The 17821-nt window shown below is 40.3% G+C and overlaps 1 protein-coding gene and 1 pseudogene across 1 annotated transcript; both read left to right on the forward strand.

The window, feature by feature from the left end:
- Window positions 1-4579: 4579 nt before the first annotated feature.
- LOC148294026 (uncharacterized) lies at window positions 4580-6864 on the forward strand. Its single transcript, XM_088254694.1, has 2 exons — window positions 4580-5067; window positions 5166-6864. Exons 1-2 carry the CDS (start codon window positions 4580-4582, stop codon window positions 6862-6864), a joined length of 2187 nt encoding a protein of 728 aa, XP_088110820.1.
- A 321-nt stretch (window positions 6865-7185) lies between these two features.
- LOC148294027 (uncharacterized) lies at window positions 7186-16678 on the forward strand (annotated as a pseudogene).
- Window positions 16679-17821: the final 1143 nt, after the last annotated feature.

The raw sequence follows: 17821 nt of genomic DNA on the forward strand, positions 1-17821 counted from the left end.
AGATTTCTTTATATGAGTGGGTGAGTCAAGATCTTATTTATATGAGTGGGTGTGAGTAAAAAAAACCACTCATGTTTAGAATTGAAAATATAAAAATGTGTCAACTAAACAAAAATATAATAATACGACTTAACAAAGGAAAATAATTATTTAGCAAAAAGAATATAAAAGTTACAATGAAAAATGGCGAAAAGTTACATGAATTGATAACGCGGTCCCAGAAAATTCCATTAGATTAAATGTTTTTTTTAAAAAATTTACTTACCTTTGGTTGCTTTTGAATGGCAGCCATTAGATTTGATTTGGAATCAACTCTCAGCCGTTCGCGGAGTCTTTGTTTTTGGTCAATCCAGCCCGGAGTCTATGCTTGTAAAAACCTGCTTCCTGGTCCTGGAAGGTTGCACGTGGTTTCCGTCACACACGCTTTCCTGTCGTGTGGGGCGCGTTGGAAAGGTGTATAATTTGTGCATAATTTCTGTTTAAAGACTGGGTGAACCAAAGAGTTTATAAAAACACCAAACTTCCTTCCGGTCCAGAGTCTGAGTAAACAATTGTTTGGGTCTTTTTCTATATTTTGTATATCTGAAATGAGGATACAGACTTGCAATGGGGATGGCCTAAGACGGAGATGGCCATGGTGAAGGCGCCTGGTCCTTTCTACAAGTTTTCGGGTCCGCAGAAGGACTCTTCTAAGTTAATACGGCGAACCAAGGGGAAGAAGAAGTCGGATGAATTTGGATAGTTTTGGAGCGAGGCCTCTTTTCCCCAACACACCCACTTTCCATAGAGATGATGGTATTATTCGTTTCCCTAAGGGGTCGTTTGGTACGGCGGACTGTTATGGATTGGACTAAATCTTGGGACTATCTTGGATTGGCTTGGCCTGGCCTAAGCTGGATTAAGTACTGGCCTACGTTTGGTGCTGCGTCGAACTAAGAAGCTGGATAACAAAAATAGGACTATCCTATATTTGGTTTATGCTCGGACTGGGACAAAAAAATTTAAAATTTTCTTTGAAGTGATAATATTTTAATTATCAACTATTTTTACTATAATTCCAAGACCAAAAATTGGTATTAAATTTTCCAAAACTTGCCTTTATTTTAAGAACATTTCCAAAATGTAAAAGCTCAACTTCCCTAATGCAAATTGCCAAACCGTCACTAAGTAATTGCAAACACAACATGCAATTGCAATCACAGTTTGCAAAAACCAAAAGTCTGTTTGCAAACACAACATGCGATTAGCCACATGACCTCAACCCTTTTATTCTTCTTTTCTTCATTCAAACATGGTGGTGAGACAAGCTCCAAACCATCCCAACATCATATAAAGCAAAAGTCATAATATTTATAGATGCAAAAGTTAGATATTTTATATATATGCGTCATCCACATGGCTTGAAATTACAAATTCACTTTCACATATTACTTTCCACAAGCACACAGACTAACAATAATAATAATCAACCAAAAACCCACTAAATAACATATATAAATAAACATCCACAATTCCAAACTGAGACTAATAAAGCAGCAAAAACAAAAGCTATAGCAGCTACTTGTGGTGTTTCTAAGGTGGGAGATGCACTGGTGGTGTTTCCAATTTATCAGATGTTGCCTCCTTCAAGCATTTTCGTCGAGCAATTGCTCAACAAAGGCTTTTTTGATATCAGCATCAAGAGACTTGAACAGAGATATTGTTTGTGGCTTATCCAAAATGACTTTTAATGCTTTAATTTGATCCATAGCAGAAAATCCCATTTCCTTGACTTCTTTGGCAATATCAGATCGATCTTCATTACCTTTTAAGAAAGCATCAGTCACATCTCCATCAGTAATATCAACAAAAGCTTTCTTCGATCCATATCTAATAAATCATAGAAACCAACAAAAATTAAGCATGTATATTTTTACAAACCAACAAAGCATATGTTTAGATAATATATATACAAACCAACAAATTTTTTACATTGCTTATGGTACCTGTTTCTTTTTTTTCTTTTTTTCACCGGAAACAATTACATATGTTTAGATACTATATCTAGTCATTCTATTGCAAACGACAATGACTTTCATTAAATTTGTTCAAAGCTCCAATTCCACCCATCAATTTATTCATATCTTCCCATTCCAAACAAAAACCCCATATTCAAAACTGAAAACCCTAGAAAAATACCCAATTATAATCCATGAAACAGAAACCACAAAATGCCTAGAACATTTCCAAAATGTGAAAGCTCAACTTCCCTAATGCAAATTGCCAAACCGTTACTAAGTAATTGCAAACACAACATGCAATTGCAATCACAGTTTGCAAAAACCAAATGTCTGTTGGCAAACCCAACATGCAATTGCAATCACAATCTGCAAAAACCAAATGTCTGTTTGCAAACACAATGTGCAATTAGCCATATGACCTCTACCCTTTTATTCTTCTCATTCCAAATAAAAACCCCATAAACAAAACAATTCAAAATTGAAAACCCTAGAAAAATACCCAATTATAATCCAATGAAAATTAACGAATACAAATGTTAACTCTCATCAAATTAAGCTAACTACAAACAACCACATAATCAAAACTTTAAAATCAAACTCAGAAATAGAAAATTGAACCCATCAAATATCACCAAGGAGAGAGACAAACAGAGAAGAAGAGTGGAAAGAGAAGAAGAGAGTTGAACAACTAACCTTGAGTGAGTGAGAGCAGAGAAGAACAGAAGATGAAAACAAAGCAACAAGGAAGAGGAGAGCCAGAGCACGTCGAAGAGAAGAGCAGAGCAGAGCAACGTTGGATAATGGCAGACTCAATAGCGACTTCGTTATTTAGCGGCACCTCTTCAGAGTTCTCTATTTAGTGCCAACGAGTGAAGTGTTTTTTGTGGGCCCGGATTATATAGTCTCATTTAACTTAAAGATGGGCTGCACCAAACATGGGCTTGGGGTGTTATTTAAGCTAGTCCTATCCAAGCCAATCCAAGGAGGTGTACCAAATAGCCCCTAACAGTATCGTTAACAGTATTCATCTCTTTCGATTTGTTTGCTGGAAACTACATAATCCCTTACGACAACTTTTTCCTCCTCATTCCATCGAAAACCTCCTAGATTTTCCTCTCCCTAACCTTTCACTTCTGCGTTTGTCTGACTATTTATGTGGCGGAACCCGTTTGCGTCATTTGCCTGAGTATTTGGATCATGAGGGCAACAATCAGATTCAGATTCATTATCCAAGGCAAATTAGGGAAAACGTAGCTAATGTTTCTGTTTCAGCACAGTCAAGGGCGGACCTAAGCTTAGGCTCCAGCCTAGGGGAAGATTTATAAATTATTGAACATGGTTTAAATGTTATAAGTTTTATTTCTACTCTAATAAATATTAGCCCACTCCTAAAACATATAGGATATAATAACATCAATCCAAACCTATATAAATTCACCGGAAAAATCATTGTAAGTGCTTCAAATTGCCCATTTGCTGAACTGGTGTTCAGATTACCTTATTTCCATTTTCAACATTGAAGTAAATGTCTTTGTCCTTTTACTTTCATTTATTTTTATATTACTCCATTTACTTAAGTTTACAATGTAAATAAGGAAGTACCCCCCATTTGGATTCATTTACTTAAGTAAATGTCTTTGCCATTGAGCACAGTTGATGTTTTTACTGGCTAGCCTCTGCCTAGAGATTGTATCAGCTGTGTTTGAACAGGTCTCCTCCCCAAGAAAGCCCCACTTTGCACTTGTTGCGATGTTGTTGGCTATTCTAGCTCTGCTCACTTGCATCGCGGAGCTCTTTCTCAAGGCCAGAAAGGAAAGAGTCCGATTGGTGAGGAGGAGGGGAATGCCGCCCTTGTTTTACCATCCGCCTCCTCGTAACAGGCTTTTCGGTACTTTCTCTGATGTCTTTGGACTACTTGGTGCCTTCTTTCAATTGGCTTTCTCCATAGTTCAGTATGCTTACCTCAGTAGGCATGCTGACAATCCTATCAAAGTGTGCTTTTGGCCCTTCCTCTTGATCTTCTGTGTGTCGGGTTCGATCCCAATTTTGTTTTCTTTATATATTAAAAAAATAATTTCTTGTTCCTATCATTTTACGCATATTGTTTTTCTTTTTCGTTGTGTAATATGAATTAGCTTGTCTATTCTATATTAATCTTATCTTCATTAAAACCATTTGTAAAAAAACAAAAACACCTCAACCAAAGACAAAAAAGAAAGGAAAAACCATGGTGTGAAAGTCAAACAACATCTCTTCCTACGTCTCTTCTTTGGTTTCACCAAACACACCCCTGCCGCCCTCTCAAAATTTTCTATATGATCTTCTTCGATTGTTTCACTTTTCACACTGCGACGTACGTTCTCTCTCTCTTTCTCTGCGATCTCCATTCCCTGTTCCAGTTTCATTTTCGTGCCATTTACGATCTTGCTTGTATTAATTGACAGATTTGTATAGCAATCTTACAGGTTATTTCAGCATCTGAAATAGTATGCAGTTTTATGTTTTTTTTTCTCTCTTATATTCTACCAAAAGTTCTTGTATCTTTTGTGTTTCTAGCAGATTACTTGCAGTACTGCCGAATGGATTTCAGCAGCCAAAGAGCCTCCACTTCCGCTCCTTCAGCTTCTCAATGCAAATATCAAGTGTTCTTGAGTTTTAGGGGCATAGACACTCGCAGGGGTTTTACGGCTCATCTATATGACAGGTTGCGTTTTCGCTCAATTACAACTTTTAGGGACGACAATGAACTTGAAAGAAGTACAACTATTTCACCAACTCTACTGAGAGCAGTCGAAGAATCATGGCTTGCGATCGTTATCCTCTCACCAAACTATGCTTCTTCCAGCTGGTGCTTAGATGAGGTTTCAAAGATTGTTGAGTGCATGAAAATCCAGTTCATTCTACCAGTTTTTTATGACGTAGATCCCTCTGATGTTCGAAAGCAAATGGGAACTTTTGCGGAAGCCTTCAACAAGCATAAAAAGAACTTTAAAAAAGAAAAGGTTCAACGGTGGAGAGATGCTCTTAAAGAAGTTGGTAATATCGCTGGGTGGACTTCAAAAGATAGGTATGCATGCACAGATGTACAGGGTATTATTCGTTTTTTCAAATTATGCTTCATATATATATATGTAATCTCACCGGACGGTTTTTTGTTGGTTGTAGAGATGAGAGCGACCTTATCAAAGAAATTGTGGAAGAAGTGTGTAATAAAGTGCATCCTACAATATTCACATTGCCAGGTTCCACAACAGAGTTGGTGGGAATTGATTTTAGACTGAAGAAAATAGAATTGCTATTAGATCGTGAGGCAAAAGATGTTCGCTTTATAGGGATATGGGGGGATGGTGGCACAGGTAAGACAACTACTGCAAGACTTGTTTATGATAGAATTTCCCATCACTTTGATGTTAGCTGCTTTCTTGCTAGTGTGAGAGAGGTTTGTGCAACACATGGGCTTGTTCATTTACAAAAACAACTTCTTTCCCCAATCTTGAAGCAAAAGGTAAATGATGTTTGGAATGTTCATAGTGGATCCGATATGACCAAGTATTGTTTGAGTGATAAAAAGGTGCTTCTGGTTATTGATGATGTGGATCAATTAAACCAGCTGCAAATATTGGCTGGGAAGAAAGACTGGTTTGGTTTGGGGAGCAGAATCATTATTACAACGAGAAAGGAACCTCTGTTGATCCAACACCACATAGAGGAACGATATGAGCTCTTGGGATTACAAGACAATGAAGATTTTCATCCCCGCAGAAGAGATGAGCCTGAAGGAGATCTTAACTTGCAACTGCCTAATTCAATCGAAGATCAGAAAGATGAGTCTCAACGAAAAGATGATGAACCCACTAAAGTTGAGTCGAAGAACGATGAACAAGTTGGCAAAGTTCCCAATGCTGTTGAAGAAGGTGTGAACATGGATTCTCCTCCTAAATTCAAGGTGTGTGTTGGCTGCAAGAGGAATATTGAGCATGTGGAATATGAAGATTGGAAGGTAAACTGTCATGCTTGCGATCTTCCAATTACTGGTTCCGAATTTTGGATGCATGAGAATCATCCTTACCACACACTCTGCTACAAGGATCGGCATTTACGATGTGGTGTTTGTGATATTTTAATCCCATCAAATTCAGATGGTACTGTTGTGTCTAAGGTACATCCTATCTCGCTACAAGTATCCTGTCCCTCTCATGAGGACGACGGAACTCCTAGGTGTTGTAGCTGTGGAGGAATAAAGCCAAGGAACACAAAATATCATTTACTTAATGATGGTCGGCATCAATGTCTGGAGTGCCGGGATTCGGCGATTACGGAAGCTGACGAATGCGAAGCCCTTTTCCTTGAAATACAAAAAGATTTTGATTTGAAATTTCAAGAGAAAAATATTCTAATACACTTCGTCGAGGAAACAGAATTCTTAAAAGTGAGTAAGGCCGCTGTGGGAGAAAAGTATGTAGCATCCAGTTTTACTACCAACACCAAGAGGTCTATTTTATTCAGCTTGAAAAGCCCTGAAGTAACAGCAATTACGATACTGAGTGGTCTTCCTAGGCCGACGACAGGGCTCATTATCGCTCGGACTATGATGCGAGCATGGCTAGAGGTTAAATGTTATCGAATTCGAAATATGAACCCACAGGTTAAAATTGATATGAGCCAAGTGTTGGGCTATATGTGGCTGGAATTTGTGATGAATTCTGGGTCAGACTTTGAGAAGAAGCTTGGTAACTTTTATCAACGCCGAATTGAGTCAGATAGTGGAGAAGGGTTCAGCTTAGGTCGTAAAGCAGTACTCAAGAATGGTCTAAGACAGACCCTTGACCATATTGCGATGACAGGAAGCTTTCCACTTGTATAGTGATACAAACAAGTACTTCCCAGATAATCCACTTGTGGATTGATATTAATTAGCCTGTTAATTGTTTTTTTTTTCTATTTGAATTAATGGCCATGAGATTAAGTTAACAAATCCTATTAATGTCAATCAACATTTATGCAGAATTAAAGTTGTTTGTATATTGAAATGCACACTACAAAAAAAATTGACAACAGTCACTATTATTTGGTGACATTTGGTGACTAATGCTCGGGTGACTAAAACAAGGACTATCCAAACATCACTGGTGCTGAATTGGATTGTTGTGGACTGTGGGCTTATGATGTTGTTTTTACCTTAGCCATGGCAATTGAAAAAATTAGGTACACAAGCTCTGAACTACAAAAGAGGAATGCTACGTGTTCCTTCGACTCAACAGATCTTCATACCTTCACGGTTTCTCAACAAGGTCCAGAACTTTCCTATGCCTTATCACTCACCAGATTCATAATATCAAGAACGTACATATAATGACACGAAAAAGTGACCAAAGGCCAAAGACTTTATTCATCAATAGAATACAGAAAACACAAATCATCCTAAAGAAAGCAAATTTGGCTAATTCATGATGAGCCATAAAATATTAATTATTGTTAATATGAGAATAGAAACTTAATATAGCACTGACGAGATAATTCAAATTATGAAAAATTTGGAAGCTCCCCTCACCTTGAAAAGGTACTCATAATAACATCACCATGAGTTTTCCAGGTTTTTTCCAAACTGAGTGCTGTATTTATCCATAGAACCATAGAAAGATAGAAGAAAAAGTCTTACTTCTCTTCAATCTTATCATCCCAAAACATGGAAAGAAATTAAAAGCCTTTGCGTAAAAACAAAACAATTATCAGTGGCTGAGCCACATAGTGCCAATGGGAACTTCTTGTTAAATCAATTTTGTTTTCTTTAAATATTATAAAAAATAAATTCTTGTTCCTATTTTACTCATATTGTTTTTCTTTTTCATTGTGTAATATGAATTAGCTTGTCTATTCTATATATTAATCTTATCTTCTCATATTATTTTCTTTAAAACCAAAGACAAAAACAAAAACACCTCAACCAAAGACAAAAAAAGAAAGGAAAAACCATGGTGTGAGAGCTGATAACTCAAGAGGAGACGCAGTTTCCACTCACCCCCTCACTAAAGTCAAACAACATCTCTTCCTATGTCTCTTCTTTGGTTTCATCAACACACCCCTGCCGCCCTCTCATAATTTTTCTCCATGTTCTTCTTCGATTGTTTCACCTTTCACACACGTGATGTACCTTATCTCTCTCTCTCTCTGCGATCTCCATTCCTTGTTCCAGTTTCATTTCGTGCCATTTACGATCTTGCTTTTATTAATTGACAGATTTGTATAGCAATCATACAGGTTATTTCAGGATCTTGTTGAAATTAATGCACATTTGTGCTAAAGAAATGTGTGGAATAATCTAGAAGTTTTGAGATGAGCCTAAACCTTGGAAGAATCTAGAGTTGTGGAGAAAAGAATAAGGAGGTGGAACAAAAGCAAGCTTGAAGAACATTCTAGCACAAGACAAAGAGAGTTAAAGATGGAAGAATGTTCTAGAAAAACCAAGAACACTCATGGAGCATGATGGCTAAACAATAGCCACAAAAATAAATATTGTAAAATATAGAAGTTTCTAGTAAAAGCCACAAACTTGGTGATGTAGGCAAAGAATGCCTATAAATAGGCATGCAACCACAATGAAATGTGGAGTAAACCAATCAACTCCCAATCTATAAGGGAGCCAAGAGCTACCCAAAGGAAGCTATGTTGAGAGCCAATAAGCTCACAAATTTAAGTGTAGGGCCAAATAGCCCAAACTAATCTAAGTCAAGTGTGATGGCCAATTAGCTAAAATACTAAGGAGGCCAATAAGCCAATAAGCTATGAAGAAGGCCAATTAGCCTACACTCACCTATGTACTATTCTCCTCCAAATCTAATAAAATCACTTTGTTTTCCCCTACAATCCAACAGTGGTATCAGAGCAACTCACATCACACCTCCTACAATTCCAACAGATCTGAAATAGTATGCAGTTTTGTGTTTTTTCTCTCTCTAATATTCTACCAAAAGTTCTTGTATCTTTTGTGTTTCTAGCAGATTTAGTTGCAACCACTGCCGAATGGCTTTCAGCATCCAAAGAGCCTCCACTTCTGCTCCTTCAACTTCTCAATGCAAATATCAAGTGTTCTTGAGTTTTAGGGGCATAGACACTCGCAGGGGTTTTACGGCTCATCTATATGACAGGTTGTGGTTTCGCTCAATTACAACTTTTAGGGACGACAATGAACTTAAAAGAGGTACAACTATTTCACCAAATCTACTGAGAGCAATCGAAGAATCATGGTTTGCCATTGTTATCCTCTCACCAAACTATGCTTCTTCCAGCTGGTGCTTAGATGAGGTTTCAAAGATTGTTGAGTGCATGAAAATCGACACCATTCTACCAGTTTTTTATGATGTAGATCCCTCTGAGGTTCGAAAGCAAATGGGAACTTTTGAGGAAGCCTTCAACAAGCATAAAAAGAACTTCAAAAAAGAAAAAGAAAGGATTCAACGGTGGAGAGCTGCTCTTACAAAAATTGGTAATATCGATGGGTGGACTTCAAAAGATAGGTATGCATCATGCATGCTCAAATGTACAGGGTATTATTCGTTTTTTCAAATTATGCTTCATATATGTAATCTCACCATTTTTCTTGTTTGTAGAGATGAGAGCGACCTTATCAAAGAAATTGTTGAAGAAGTGTGTAACAAAGTGCATCCTACAATATGTTGACGTGAGTCTCCTAATTAATCAAGGAGAATTATTTCCTTGATTAATTAAGGGATTTACTTTCCCATTCCATTTAGTTGACAAATTTGTGTATAATTAGGAGATACTTTCCTAATTCCTGATAGTATCTTATTCCTTGTAAAGCACTCTGTAAACCTATATATATACCTCCTTATGGAGAAGAATAAATCATCTGAACATATTGAAAACCCATATTCATATTTTAGCATGGTATCAGAGCAATCGAACCTAGGTTGTCTCTAAATCCTCGTATTGAATTTCTCGAACCCGTATCCTCGTATCCTGAATCCCTGAATCCTGAATCCTGAATCCCGAAACCCTGAATCCTGAAACTCTGAATCCTGAATCCCGAAACCCTAAACACACCCCGAAACCCTCAAACACTCTGAATCCCTGAATCCTGAATCCTGAATCCCGGAACCCTGAATCCTGAAACTCTGAACCCTGAATCCCTAAAACCCTAAACACACCCCGAAACCCTACCTATTTTCCTTCCGCTGCCATGGATATCGTTTCCCAAACCACCGAATCCACTTCCTCATCCCCCCAAATTGTTACTATTCAGAGTGACAACGCTCCGTTTCCTACCGGCATCACCTTGACCGAGACAAATTATGCCTTATGGTCTCAGGTCATGGAGTTACGTATTGCTAGTCGCGAAAAATTGGGGTACCTCACCGGCGACACTCCGCAGCCCCCTAAGTCCTCCTCCACTTACAACCAATGGTGTACGGCGAACTTTCGGGTCAAAGGGTGGCTCATCGACTCCATGTCTCCAGACTTGATGGGTCGGTTCATCCGTTTTAGTACCGCCAAAGAAATCTGGGATGCCGTGAAGAAAACCTACTTTGATGGGGGGGATGAAACTTTTCTGTTTGATCTCAACAAACGGGCGTTCACCATTAAACAGAATGGTGCTCCCGTCCACAAATACTACAGCCAACTGCAGACCATCTTTCAGGAGATTGATCATCGCACCCCGAATCGCATGCACTGTGACGCCGACATCACTGAGCGCCAGACTGAACTGGATCGTCTTCGTGTTCACCTTTTCCTTGCCGGGCTCGATCCTCAGTTTGATCAAGTCCGGGGGGAGATCCTGCGCAAAGACCCCAAATTGGATCTTGACCAAACTTTTGCATATGTACGTCGCGAAGCTCAACAACGACTGACCATGGCCAGTACTCCAGACACTGCGGTTCTGGCCACTCAACGTCCGAGGGGCCCTCCACCCTCTACCGGTGGCGCTTCTCAGACTCAGACCACAAGCTCTCGTCCAGAAACCAAATGCACTCATTGTGGTGGGAACAAACATAATCGTGCTCGCTGTTATGAACTAATTGGGTACCCGGATTGGTGGGACCACTCCAAAGCTCCTCGCAGGAATAAGAGCACCTCCCTTCACACATCTTCCGTCACGGATCCTGTAAGTCCTGCTGCTCCACCTGCACCGGCTCCTGCCTCTGCCTCTGTAGCCACATCAGGTACCCAAGGTTATCTTTTGCATAGTTCCTCAAAGAAACACACATGGGTCATTGACACCGGAGCCACTGATCACATGACCTTTGATCCGGGACAAATTATTTTTCATACACCGCCTTCTCAATCGGTGGTGTCTAATGCCAATGGTACCCCCTCCCCGGTGATTGGGGAGGGTTCCCTCTCTCTCTCTGACTCCCTCACTTCGGATTCTGTGTTGATTGTTCCATCCTTACATCATAATCTCTTGTCTGTTGCCCAAATTACTACGGCTTTGAATTGCACTGTAACCTTTTGGCCTACTCATTGTGTTTTTCAGGACATTCTCAGCAGCAAGACGATTGGTTGTGGTACTAGGAGGGGCAAACTCTATTATTTGGACCTGGCATCTGACAGTGAAGCCAGCCTCAGTCACGCTTACAAAATTGGGGGGACGAGTGTTGAGAAGAAAACTTCCGAAGTATGGTTATGGCATCGCCGTCTTGGACATGCTTCGTTTGGATATTTACAGAAGTTATTTCCTTCATTATTTTCAGATTTAGAGAGTTCTAGTTTTAAGTGTGACATTTGTGAACTGGCCAAGAGCCATCGTGTTCCCTTTCCCTTAAGTTCCAATAAAAGTTTAATTCCTTTTTCCCTTGTTCATTCTGATGTTTGGGGCCCTTCTAAAATTACCACTCCCGGGGGAGCTAGATGGTTTGTCACGTTCATTGATGATTGCACACGCATGACCTGGGTTTCCCTTCTCCAAACTAAAGGGGAAGTCAGTTCCAAGTTTCAATAGTTTTATCACATGGTGAAGACACAATTTCATACCCGAATTCAGGTTCTTCGGTCTGACAATGGCGGGGAATTTCTCAACCATGATCTTAATGAGTTCTTCCAAGCTCACGGTATCATCCATCAACGCTCATGCCCGTCCACTCCTCAACAGAATGGTGTGGCTGAACGAAAGAATCGACACTTACTGGAAGTAGTTCGTGCATCCCTCTTTGGTGCAAATATGCCTCGGTCTTTTTGGGGCGAAGCCGTCCTTTCTGCGGCTTACCTTATCAATCGGATTCCCTCTAGTATCCTCCAATTCCGAACCCCCCTTCAAACACTCCAACACCATAGCCAAATACCTCCCACCCAAAACCTGGAACCCCACATATTTGGTTGTGTGGTCTTTGTCCACTTACATGATCACCAACGCGGCAAATTAGATCCCCGTGCCGACAAGTGTGTGTTCATTGGGTATGCACCTCATCAGAAAGGTTACCGGTGTTATCATCCGCCGAGTCAGAAAGTATATACTTCCATGGATGTTGCGTTCCGGGAACAGGAGAGCTATTTTTTGGATGCCCAGGAGGATCCTTCTCACATTTCTGAATTTTTTACTCAAGCTTTTTTTCCAGATTCGTCCCAGACTCAGAACGACCAATCGTCGATCTATCGCGACCGGTCGCCCGACGAAAACGACCGGTCGCCAGCTGAAAACGACCGGTCGCTAACGACTCTGCCTGAAAGCGACCGGTCGCCAGATGAAAACGACCGGTCGCCCACGACTCTGCCTGAAAGCGACCGGTCGCATTCTTCTCACGACCGGTCGCCCCGCACGTCGCAACGCACGATCTCGACTCTGCCTGAAAACGACCGGTCGCCTGACCCTGACGACCGGTCGCTCCCCCCAGTTTTTGCTGAAATTGTTCCGCTTCAGTCCGATCCCAGCCATCACACTCAGGAGGAGAGAATTGAAGAGTTTATGCCTGCTCCGGAAAATTCTTCAGCTCCAGTACCACACCAATCATCTGCTGAGGACGTCATTCAGTTAACTTCTCTACCTGAAACTGATAACATTAAAGAAATAACTGATTGCATTTCAGAAGGCGCAGAGCCTACATATCAGATTCCAAAAAGGAAGAATCGTGGTAAACCCCCAGTACACTACGAAGCAGATATTAATGCAAAGGGGAAATATCCGTCAACAATTATGTATCTCTCACCAGATTATCTGAGTCACGGGTACACTTTGTGAAGCAGTTAGCCGAAATACCTGTTCCCAACAGTGTAACTGAAGCACTAGAAGATCAAAAATGGAAAGAAGCCATGAATGAAGAAATGCGAGCTCTCCAGAAGAATGGCACATGGGAACTCGTGCAATTACCTCATGGAAAGAAGACAGTGGGATGCAGATGGATCTATACTATGAAACTCAAGGCAGATGGATCTGTTGAAAGATATAAAGCTAGATTGGTGGCAAAGGGATACACACAGAGATATGGGATAGACTACCAAGAAACCTTTGCCCCAGTAGCCAAGATCAAAACTATCAGAATCCTCCTGTCTCTAGCAGCAAATCTCGATTGGCCATTACATCAGTTTGATGTAAAGAATGCATTCTTACATGGAGACCTGGAAGAAGAAGTATATATGGACTTACCACCAGGATGTAACTTCACTCGTGACAAAGGGAATCAAGTTTGCAAGCTAAAAAAATCATTGTATGGGTTAAAGCAGTCTCCCAGGGCATGGTTTGGTAGATTCACTAAATCCATGAAGTTTTTTGGATATACACAGAGTAATGCGGATCACACTTTGTTCCTGAAGCGTGATGGAAAGAAACTTACCGCACTGATTGTTTATGTGGATGACATAGTTGTGACTGGAAACGACACAGGAGAGCAATTGAAACTACAGAAGTATTTGTCTCAGGAATTTGAGATGAAGGATTTAGGTGATCTGAAGTACTTTCTTGGAATTGAAGTAGCAAGGTCCGCAAATGGTATATTTCTGTCACAGAGGAAATATGTATTGGATCTACTTGCTGAAATAGGATTGCTTGGATGTAAGCCTGCTGACACACCAATCGAGATGAATCACAAGTTGTGTGAAGGTATGGATCAAGAACCAACCAATAAGGAACAGTACCAACGCCTTGTTGGAAGGTTAATATATTTAGCCCACACAAGACCAGATATTGCATATGCTGTGAGTGTGGTTAGTTAGTTTATGCATTCACCCAGTGTGTCTCATAGGAATGCAGTTGATCGAATCTTAAGGTATTTAAAGTTAGCCCCTGGAAAAGGATTAATGTTCTCAAAAAATAGAGATCTTGAAGTTGTGGGATATACAGATGCTGATTGGGCTGGATCCATTACTGACAGACGCTCTACTTCAGGCTACTTCACCTTCGTGGGAGGTAATCTAGTCACTTGGCGGAGTAAAAAATAAAATGTGGTTTCTCGGTCTAGTGCAGAAGCAGAGTATCGAGGAATGGCTCATGGAGTTTGTGAATTGCTATGGATCAGAAGACTCTTGACAGAACTGGGTTTCAAGCCAGGAAAGCCAATGGAGTTGCATTGTGACAACAAGTCAGCGATTGATATTGCCCATAATCCAGTTCAACATGATCGAACCAAACATGTTGAGGTGGATAGACATTTTATCAAAGAAAAAATTGAGAAGAAGATCATCCGCCTACCATTCGTAAGATCAGAAGATCAATTAGCTGATATCTTAACCAAAGCTGTTTGTAGCAAAGTGTTTTATGACTCACTTACCAAGTTGGGCATTGGTGATGTATATGCACCAACTTGAGGAGGAGTGTTGACGTGAGTCTCCTAATTAATCAAGGAGAATTATTTCCTTGATTAATTAAGGGATTTACTTTCCCATTCCATTTAGTTGACAAATCTGTGTATAATTAGGAGATACTTTCCTAATTCCTGATAGTATCTTATTCCTTGTAAAGCACTCTGTAAACCTATATATATACCTCCTTATGGAGAAGAATAAATCATCTGAACATATTGAAAACCCATATTCATATTTTAGCACAATATTCACATTGCCAGGTTCCACAACAAAGTTGGTGGGAATTGATTTTAGACTGAAGAAAATAGAATTGCTATTAGATCGTGAGGCAAAAGATGTTCGCTTTATAGGGATATGGGGGGATGGTGGCACAGGTAAGACAACTACTGCAAGACTTGTTTATGATAGAATTTCCCATCACTTTGATGTTAGCTGCTTTCTTGCTAGTGTGAGAGAGGTTTGTGCAACACATGGGCTTGTTCATTTACAAAAACAACTTCTTTCCCCAATCTTGAAGCAAAAGGTAAATGATGTTTGGAATGTTCATAGTGGATCCGATATGACCAAGTATTGTTTGAGTGATAAAAAGGTGCTTCTGGTTATTGATGATGTGGATCAATTAAACCAGCTGCAAATACTGGCTGGAAAGGAACATCTGTTGATCCAACACCACATAGAGGAGCGATATGATCTCTTGGGATTACAAGATAATGAAGATTTTCATCCCCGCAGAGATGAGCCTGAAGGAGATCTTAACTTGCAACTGCCTAAGAAGCTGCCTAATTCAATTGAAGATCGAAAAGATGAGTCTCAACGAAAAGATGATGAACCCACTAAAGTTGAGTCGAAGAACGATGAACAAGTTGGCAAAGTTCCCAATGCTGTTGAAGAAGGCGTGAACATGGGTTCTCCTCCTAAATTCAAGGTGTGTGTTGGCTGCAAGAGGAATATTGAGCATGGGAAATATAAAAATTGTAAGGGTACTCATCAGTGGCATCCACATTGTTTTCGCTGTCATGCTTGCGATCTTCCAATTACTGGTTCCAAATTTTGGATGCATGAGAATCATCCTTTCCACACACCCTGCTACACGGAGCGGCATTTACGATGTGGTGTTTGTGAAAATTTAATCCCATCAAATTCAGATGGTAATGTGGAGTCTAAGCTACATCCTATCTCGCTACAAAGATCCTGTCCCTCTCATGAGGACGACGGAACTCCCCGTTGTTGTAGCTGTGGAAGAATAAAGCCAAGGAAAACCATATATTATTTACTTAATGATGGTCGGCATCAATGTCTGGAGTGTCGGGATTCGGCGATTACGGAAGCTAACCAATGCGAAGCCCTTTTCTTTGAAATACAAAAAGTGTTTGATTTGAAATTTGAAGAGAAAAATATTCTAATACACTTCGTCGAGGAAGAATTCTTTAAAGTGAGTAAGGCCGCTGTGGGAGAAAAGTATGGTGGCCACAGTAAACATCTTGTAACAGCTAGTTTTACTACCAACACCAAGAGGTCTCTTTTATTCAGCTTGAAGCGCCCTGAAGTAACAGCAATTACGATACTGAGTGGTCTTCCTAGGCCGACGACAGGGGTCGCTATGGCTCGGACTATGATGCGAGCATGGCTAGAGGTTAAATGTTATCGAATTCGAAATATGAACCCACAGGTTAAAATTTATATGGGCCACGTGTTGGGCCATATGTGGCTGGAATTTGTGATGAATTCTGGGTCAGACTTTGAGAAGAAGCTTGGTAACTTTTATCAACGCCGAATTGAGTCAGATAGTGGAGAATGGTTCAGCTTAGGTCGAAAAGCAGTACTCAAGCATGGTCTAAGACAGACCCTTGACCATATTGCTATGACAGGAAGCTTTCCACTTGTATAGTGATACAAACAAGTACTTCCCAGATAATCCACTTGTGGATTGATATTAATTAGGCAGTTAATTGTTTTTTTTTTTCTATTTGAATTAATGGCCATGAGATTAAGTTAATAAATCCTATTAATGTCAATCAACATTTATGCAGAACTAAAGTTGTTTGTATTTTGAAATGCACACTACAAAAAAAAGGGATAATAGTCACTATTATTTGGTGACATTTGGTGACTAATGCTGGGGTGACTAAAGGCTTTAGTCAGCAAAAAGACCTTTTTTGAAAACAACAATTCCACAAGGACTATCCAAACATCTATGGTGCTGAATTGGATTATTGTGGACTGTGGCTTATGATGTTTGTGGGAGCAAATTTCCTCCCACGGGAATATTCGTCTAAAGATTCCTTCGTCTTCTTCACACTCTCTCTCCCTGCAAAACAGATCGGAGTAAAAAGACCACACCCGGGGGGTGTTGGCCAAAGGCCCTCCGATGCCTAAGTTAGGATGGGTGTTTCAAGGAAAACCGGGTGGCCGGAGCCGTGTGTGGAGGCCGGAGCCTTGTGTGTGAGAGAGAGAAAGAAGATGGTGGCTAGGGTTTGTGAAGGATAATTTCTGCAGAGTTTCAGTAGGAATTTAGACGTACCTGAACCCTTGTGTGTAGCTAGGTATTTATAAGAGCCTCGGAGGCTAGGGTTTCAGAGGAATAATTCCGTAGATGGAAAGGAATTATTCCTCCCCGATTAGGCGAGATTTGATTAATTAGGGATTTGATTTATTTGATTTAAATCAAATCCCTAATTGGGGTAGGAATCAAATCAATCCCCATTTTAATTAGGTAATTGCCAATTTAATTGGGTAACTCCCAATTAGGGCAAATAATCCCCAAATGGAAGGAATTATTTGACCTAGGGTGATTTAATTCGGTTCCCACAAATGCCCCCCAGCTTCTGCATGGCACGTGGTGGCATGTAGGAGATGTGAATTATCTGTTGGGCTGTCCAGCTATAACTGGGCTTCCTTCTTGGATTTGGGCTCCTGCATTGAGGAGGTATTTGACTTGCCAATTGGACTTTGGCTTGGGCAGTCTAGCTGTAGATCTGCCCACGATGAAGTCGCAGTCTCACGATCAAGGAATACGTCTCCACAGCCAAAGCAGCCGAGACCTTCTTCTGCCACGAGCAAGTCTTCCTCAA

Source organism: Prunus avium, chromosome 6 (genome assembly GCF_965620075.1).
Source record: "Prunus avium chromosome 6, drPruAviu1.hap1.1, whole genome shotgun sequence".
NCBI lineage: Eukaryota > Viridiplantae > Streptophyta > Magnoliopsida > Rosales > Rosaceae > Prunus > Prunus avium.